The 7,841-nt window shown below is 41.6% G+C and overlaps 1 protein-coding gene across 2 annotated transcripts in view; it reads right to left on the bottom strand.

The window, feature by feature from the left end:
* Nucleotides 1-244: 244 nt before the first annotated feature.
* The window catches only part of CPT1A (carnitine palmitoyltransferase 1A), a 56,547-nt gene continuing 48,950 nt past the window's right edge, over nucleotides 245-7,841 (bottom strand). For both annotated transcript variants that reach the window (XM_044269217.1, XM_044269219.1), the window contains exons 16-19: nucleotides 6,819-6,971; nucleotides 6,256-6,369; nucleotides 5,934-6,026; nucleotides 245-2,907 (exon numbers count right to left, since the gene is read on the bottom strand). In XM_044269217.1, coding sequence (XP_044125152.1) covers nucleotides 2,809-2,907; nucleotides 5,934-6,026; nucleotides 6,256-6,369; nucleotides 6,819-6,971 — 459 coding nt within the window. In that variant the 3' untranslated portion in view covers nucleotides 245-2,808. The remainder of the gene's footprint in view (nucleotides 2,908-5,933; nucleotides 6,027-6,255; nucleotides 6,370-6,818; nucleotides 6,972-7,841) is intronic.

Here is a 7,841-nt window from a genome sequence, read left to right as displayed (position 1 = left end):
CAGTTCTTCTTTACACCAGTTTGATAAATGCCCCCCCCCCCACACTTGTTCTGAAAGCACATTTGTACATTCAACATCAGAGTTAGTGCACCTTTCTGAATTTTTTCTCATAAACATCAAAACTTTTCACATAAAATAGAAAAAACAAAACAAAAACTAAACTGTCTGAGATTTGTCTAGAATGATGCTGAGAAAAAGTGGGGCAGTTGCCCTTAGCAACCGTTCCGATTCCTTTTTCCCTTGCACTAGTTTTGATACATCTCCTCCGTTAACTAGAAACCTGATTGATCATAGAGCGTCATCTGTAAAATCTGTCGGTCCCCATTTGTAAAATCTAGCCTAACTGCTGTGAAGTTCACTAATAAATACATTCAAGATCCAACAGAAGTGGAAAATCTAAAAAATGTCAGCAATCGTGTTATGAGATCCGATCTGTGTAGAAGATACGAGCTGTGGCCTCCAGACGTGACTACTTGTGATATGTGGAGAACGAGGCACGTGGTGTTACGACTATCTTACCCCTATAAACCACTATGGCAGTAAACATGATATATACTACAAGTCATAGAACTATATATACTGTATATATATATATATATATATAATGACTATCTTCCTCCCACCACTGCTTGTACACATAAGGCACTGGAACATAAGCTCTCCAATGTCCAATGGGGGATGGGGAGGGGAGTCTAATGCCCAAACTCACAAAGCAAATAGTAAAGATACATGTATAAGATCCGCCTCGATCCGATGGGTGGGGTTTAAATGGGTTGACCACCACATTTTTGTTTGTGTTTTGGTTAGGGAAGCATACTACCTGCTCACCCGCCTCTGGTGCTCCTTTGCTCCCTCACCACCTCTGCCTTGCTCGGGCTCCCCGCTGTCAACATTCGCTGTAGCCAATCACTGGCTGCAGTGTTGACCTGCTCCCTTTCGTTAGGTCACCACTGCAGCTCCCCTTGTGTTAGGTGACGAGGAGGGGCAGGTCACCACTGCGGCTAGTGATTGGCTGTAGCATTGTCAAAATGGATGCTGACAGCGAGGAACCCGAGTGAAGCAGCCGAGGACAGGGAATGAAGGAGCGGGGACCAGGTAAGTAGGATTGCCACCAACACGACCACCCTCCTGCCTGCTCAAAAGGTGGCCAACCCCTTTAATCATTTTTAGGAAAAACAAACTGGCCCAGTAGTCCTTAAAATCTAAGTTACAAGTCATATTTTACTCCTGGATATATTCTCTTGTACAGGGTTGGGGTGGTCCACCAGAGTACCACAGGTTCTTTTGGTGGGCCTGAAGCCATAGGTCCAGGAGATTATATCCATTTGGAGCTAATCACTCACCTCTAGGTTCTATTTCTTTGATTCAAAACCTGTTAGACTTTATTGATGATATGGGGGGGGTTGGGCTCCCAAGAATAATTTCCTCTGGTGGACTCGAGGAACCCTAGTCTGACACTGCTCTTGTAGAGCGAACGTCGGTGTTCAGCCATTTATTAAAATGTAATTTATATTGTATTTCTATTGGTAATTGCATTTATGCCAGAGCCCTTACATATCTTGTAAACGTCCACCCTTTAATTTCTCCGTATGCTTTTAGTCAGGCCCCAGTTTTTACAACACAGAGACCCTCTATCTGTATGTGTTCATGCACATCTCTGGCTGCAAAACATGTTCCCAAAATGGTACGTCACCGGTGACGTCCCCTTTACAGGAAATACTATTGGTCCATGTGACTGTATGCGGGATGTCACTGGTGCTGGACGATTTGGATACAGGACTAATGAACTGCCTGTTTGGCCCGGGTGAAGTAAAGCCTAGCTATGACTGTCCTATCGATGCCACCCTCAATTCTATACTGGTAATGGTTAGCCTGATCCCATTGTAAATGGTATAAATGCAGGTTTACATACGACATACAATAAGCCTGTACGTTATTCAAGTACTAGGTTGAGTTAATTACAGTATCTTCTAGTAAAATTATACTTTCTTAGATCAAGCTGCTCCTCAAGACGCCGCCACCATGTGTAAATGTCGATAAGAATATCTCCACTGCGTAAGTGAAAGCATAAAATGGTCCATAGGATGGTTTCTGGGAGACATAAAGTGCGATTAGCAGAAGATATCACGTACGTGGAGGCAGAGGCCTACCTACCAACACTTAAATCCAAAAATCACAGGACATTGAAGCTTCTGTCCGGAAACACCCCCAAAACGGACCAGGAATGCCTATTTCAATGCAAATTAGCAGTAACCCGCAACCCTTTGAGGTGCCATTCATGGGACAGTCCCATAATCATTGGGACCGTTGGCAAGTATACAGGTGAAGTCGTGGACCCACAGAGAACAACCCTGTCCGGGGTTATCAACTGGCAAACTATAGCCAGGTTAGGAAATCAAAGGAAAAAAAATGTCCAAAAAGAAATAAAAAAATGAAGAGTACATTGAGAAGAAGAGGAGGCCACACAGCGTGGTGTAGGTCTCCAATAAAAGAGAAGCCCTTGTAACATTTCTGGAGGACATTCCAGCAGCAACTGAAGTAATGTAAAGTATATGTTCCGCAGACCTTGCAACATAAAAACGCCTAAAAACTAATTAAAAAAAATAAAAAATAACCGGCAGAAGACTATGGAGAGAGAGCTGTCTGCAGTCGCTAAAAGCATTAGCTTCAAAGTTAGTTCTGTCAGGACCGTTGTGGTTGTAATATATTGATTTTAAAACTAGAAAGGGGTCAGGGAGTCTTCAGTTTATTTTTCTGTTTTTTTTTAGGTTTGTTTTTTATTCCATCTCATCTTCAGACTTGGAGGCTTTACTTCTTTCCTTTGTTGCAGTTGTTTGTGGAGTTGTTGAATAAGCCCATAATTTCCAGCATGGCTTGTCTGATGTGTTGTCCAAAGCGGTGAGAGTCCTGAAATGAAAGAATCATACGTAATTTTAATTAGAGGGGTTCTGCAGTTTTTTAAAATTGATCCTCTGGATAGATCATCAGCATCTGATCGGCGGGGGTCCGACACTTGGGACCCCTGCCGATCAGCTGTTTGATAAGGCAGCAGAGCTGGCAGTATTGCCGCGGCCTTCCCGCTGTTTACCGCAGGCCCAGTGACGTCATGACTATCATCACTGGCCTGGGCGCGGCTAAGCTCCATTCAAGTGAACATAGCTTAGCCCCGCCCAGACCATTGACACAGTGATGTCACTGGGCCTGCGGTAAACAGCGCCGCTGCCTTCTCAAACAGCTGATCGGCAGGGGTCCAGGTGTCGGACCCCCGCCGATCAGATGCTGATGATCTATCCAGAGGATAGATCATCAGTTAAAAAAAACCTGCAGAACCCCTTTAACCTGCCAGCGGATCATGTATTAATTTGCAGCGCATTTGCCTACGACCTAGTGCAGTTAGTTATGACTAAGGTGAAGTTACATAGTTTGAAAAAAAAGTCACAAATCCATCAATTTGTTTAATCTTTCTCAGATCAATTAATTTAATTATTTACTGTTAACTAATTATAACCCTCAGTGCCATTTGCTAATAGATAAACATAGCCCTTTTTTACATGCCGCCATTACTACCTCTTGGGGTTGGGCATTCAATAGTCCGACTACTCTAACTGTAAAGAATCCTTTCCTGTATTGAGGACAACATTACCTTTCCGCCACATGTAATAATTGTCCCCTGATCCTTTGTAACATCCTTGGAATGTATTAATCCTTTTGACAGTTCTTCGTATTGACCACATGTATTTATACACGTTAATGAGATCTCCTCCCCCGCCCCTTTGCGCAGAACAACAGAGTAGCAGATTGGAAGGAAGCGCTCCTTCCCGACAACCTGCTGCTTGCTGCTCTTACCTGTAGCAATCTCCTCCTGCTTGCAAACGATTTTTGTCTACGCACAAACTGATCGGATTGCCCAATGAACAAGCATTAGCTCGTTCATTGGGTAATCGGCAGTACATTTACACTGCCATATAATCGTTAATGAGCATTCTTATTCTCGGCCCGTGTAAAGGGCCCTAAAGGTGTCTTTTTTCCAAGCTGAACAAGCCCAATTTTTTTATCCTCTCATTATAACAGAGATATTCCGTGCCATTAATAAAGGGGCTATCCCATGCCATTAATAAAGGGGCTATCCCATGAAAACTGTAGAATATTTCTCGTGGGACAACAGCTTTAAGCAATCTAATCGCCTGCATCCGAAGCCTTTCTAGCTCTTCTATATTCTTTATAGTATATGGAACTCAACAGTCAGCCACCCTGACATGTCATGACATTAAAATTTGTATTACCCATAGAACACCAATTCAGTAGTATCCCTACTAAGAACTTCTTGTGCTGTTACTCCTCTTGCAAATGCATGAATAAGCTGACAAGTGGGTGTAGCCATCTCTCGTCATGGGGAGTGGGGGACACTATCCAGTGTCACACTGTGTAGAGACGCAACCCATTGACAAGGAGAATAGTAACACCCAGTTATAAATTTAATCATATATTTCCAATAGCAACAGCACAGTTCCACAAAAATATACTCCAGAATAGGCATTTCATTGGGAATACAATTATTCACTAACACAGACATATCAGGAGAGCGAAGGGTCCTCTTTTAACTGGTTCTCTCTGACCCACGTTCTCCATTTGATCTTCCACATTGTGCTGGAAATGGACGCAGGTCCTGTTCCTGGTCCTCTTAATTTTCAGGTCCTGGCTTGACATGTCGGAAATAGCTCAGTCAATCGCTAGATGAGGTGGATGATTGCAACGGCAGTGATTGGCTGAGCGCGTCCTTCCTGACATTTCCAATATGTTGAGCCGGGACTAGGAAGTGAGAAGCAGCAGGGATCAGACCGGCATTGGAACAGTAGCTGCGGGGGATCAGTGAGGCATGGTATGGTTTATTTTTTCATTTTTAACTGTTTGTGGGTGAAATATTAAAAAATTCACTTCAAGCAGATTTGTCGAAAAAATTAACTGCAATATAAATAAATAAATAAAATCCAATCATCAAAATAGACATTTCCATACATTGGTCTTGGGAGACTCTCCGTATAACAGAACATTATTTCCAATCATTTTGCTGAGGTACATGCTTTATAGGGATATGTGTGATGCGGTTGAAGGCCAAGACCAGAGAAAAACAATTAAAAACTATAGGGGATTCTGCCTTATTATAATTAATCCCATGACGCTCTACTCTGGACTAAAATAATTGCTAAAAATTAGATGTCGGTATAATCAGCTATTTATATGGACAGCTGGTGCCAGCAGCTATTTACAGCATCCATCAACAATTGCAGCTTTAAATACTATAAAAGCTAAAAGTTTTTGATACACAGGTGCCAGGGAAAATACGCATATGATGGTCTGGAAACATACGGTATCAAACAAGAACCAGAAGAGCAGGCCTACACAACATAAAGAAATGAGGACATTATTTAGGATGGATCTTAAGTTTGGGGCTTCCTTCCATTCACCAGATCTGAGAGTTTCTCCAAAAAGGTTTTTCTGCCCTGAAGAACTTTGTATGACCATGCGTTGGAATGGAGCCATCAACACAAATATTAACAAAAAGTCAAGTGCTCTTCTGGATCCCACAAATTAGGAGATACAAAGGTGTCCACAGCATGACCAAAATATGTAGTATAGAAAAGGACACAAGAAAGATGCCCATCCCCGAAATGAGATCCATTGTCAAAAACTGACCATTGTGGAAAATATTTCTTCCCGAGAGGAGCTTCACCTTTACATTATTTGTGACAAGCACCATGCAAAATTAAGGTAGCCCTAGAGTAGAAGATCTTTCGAAGACCAGGGTGGTTGCATTGTGACTAGATCAAAACTGAAGGACATGAACCCAATTGAAGGTCAGGAACCCATCTCATGTTTGAAAATCGAAGAATAGCAAGTAATAGGAATCTTCAAACTAAAAATATTGTACTTACTGTTTCTGGGCTAGAAAATTTGCTTGATATGTGGAAATTGATCAGATTTTCACCAACAATGATATAGGAAACACCGTATCCATCATTGGCAACCTAAAAATTCAGAAATCAGTATATTATGTTCGTGTCTTATGTTTCATTATTCATTTAGCGGTGCCACAAGTATTGGAGGTGTCATTGGGGTCTAGCCAGGAAGAAAGATTGCTATAAAATCTACACATATACATAAAACACTGTAGAAACAGGATTACCACCTTAGGGAATATTTTGTTAATACATGTAATGAATTGTTGAATATTGCTCATTGATAAATGTTACTTACAGGTCCAAAGCCACCACCACTTGAGACATTTTCTGGATACTTCTCCAGTTGGAAAAGGTGAACCTGTTGCTGAGGTGTTTGACTTGTAGACAGTCTCCATGGTTCTGACAGAACCTAAAGAATTCAATTGTACCTCCATTACTTCTCTAGAACACTATATATAACAATTGTCACTACTATTAATTCAGTATGAAAAATGTTATTCAGTTTATGTTCTGCCTACTGACCCTGTACAGATGCAGCACCCCAGAACTAGGATTACTGTAATATTATGTTGTTAAGAAAAATGTTCTGATTTAATGTATTTGTATAACACTTGAGGGAGCAGTGCCCAGGAGAATAAACATTCATATTTACACCGCCTCTACCAAAAGTGCTCCACACAAAGTATTAATGTTCCGCTTTCCCTGGCTCTTACCTAGCACTGTGAGCAGTTTTGCATGGTCAATACTGCTGACAGACTCCCTTTAGTTTAGTCAGTGAGATAACCTCTTTAAAATTATTACTGATGAGAAATATTAAGAAACACTCAGATCGTACACCAGATGAAAGTCTTATCTTACTTCTTTAAGGAAAGGTGAGTCCACTGCCAGGTACTTGGACACAACATAAAGACAGAAGAGGTGACGATCTATTCCAGCCCCGGTCATGGCCAGACGGTACATCTGCTGATGTTTCTCTGCTGCTGCCTTGAAAAACTTCACTCTTGAGTCATTCTGTAAATAGCAAGAATTGTCAACGTTTTTTTTTTTATCAGGTTCTTGGACATAAAGTAGACTTGGCAAGACATAATCATAGTCATGCCGGGACTTTCCTAAGCATGGTCATAAAACAAATGTGACCTTAAATAAGAGTAAAACTGAAACCATTTTTTTTTTTAAGGCCAATGAATAAGACATGTCCTATTCTCCACCCCACTGAAATCAATAGGACTGGTTTTAACTGCTTGTTGTTGTTTTTTTACACAGGAGTGCACTGGTCTACTAAAATGGGTAAACTAGTGAAAAAAATGTCCTGTAAGTGTTAAATACAAAAACAATTACTCACCTTATCCACTTGCATACCCAGGAACAGTTGCCTCCTTCCTTGATGCAGAAGGACTGGCGACCTGCACTAGGAAGTGCATGGTGACCTCATCGCTCTTGGAGCGTAGCTCCTCCTGCATTAAGTGAGAAACAACTGTGGGGGGGGGGGGGCACTAATGAGAGCACTTTTAGTACTAGGAGCCACTAATAAGGGCATTTGTTATGCCGAGGGCCACTAGTGGGTGCACATTCATAGTACTGGGAGTCACAAATGGGGGAATTTGTTATACTTAGGGGGCACTCTTATACTGGGGGGCACTATGGAGGCCATTATTCATACTGAGGGGCACTATAGGGGCGAGGTCACTGCGAGGGTTGGGATGCTAAAAGTAAAGTCAATTAAATTTATCCATCTTTAATGGCAGTTTTTAATGGATGCAAAATGAATGCAAAACAGCCATTAAAAATAGACAGACGGCCAGAAAATGGATGCACACATGGAGGCAAAATGGCCATGAAAAACTGACAGGGTTTCCGTTTTAATGACTGTTTTTACACTAT

Source organism: Bufo gargarizans, chromosome 10 (assembly GCF_014858855.1).
Source record: "Bufo gargarizans isolate SCDJY-AF-19 chromosome 10, ASM1485885v1, whole genome shotgun sequence".
NCBI lineage: Eukaryota > Metazoa > Chordata > Amphibia > Anura > Bufonidae > Bufo > Bufo gargarizans.
The sequence above is the reverse complement of the archived record's forward strand: the minus strand, read 5'-3'. Positions and strand labels throughout refer to the sequence as shown.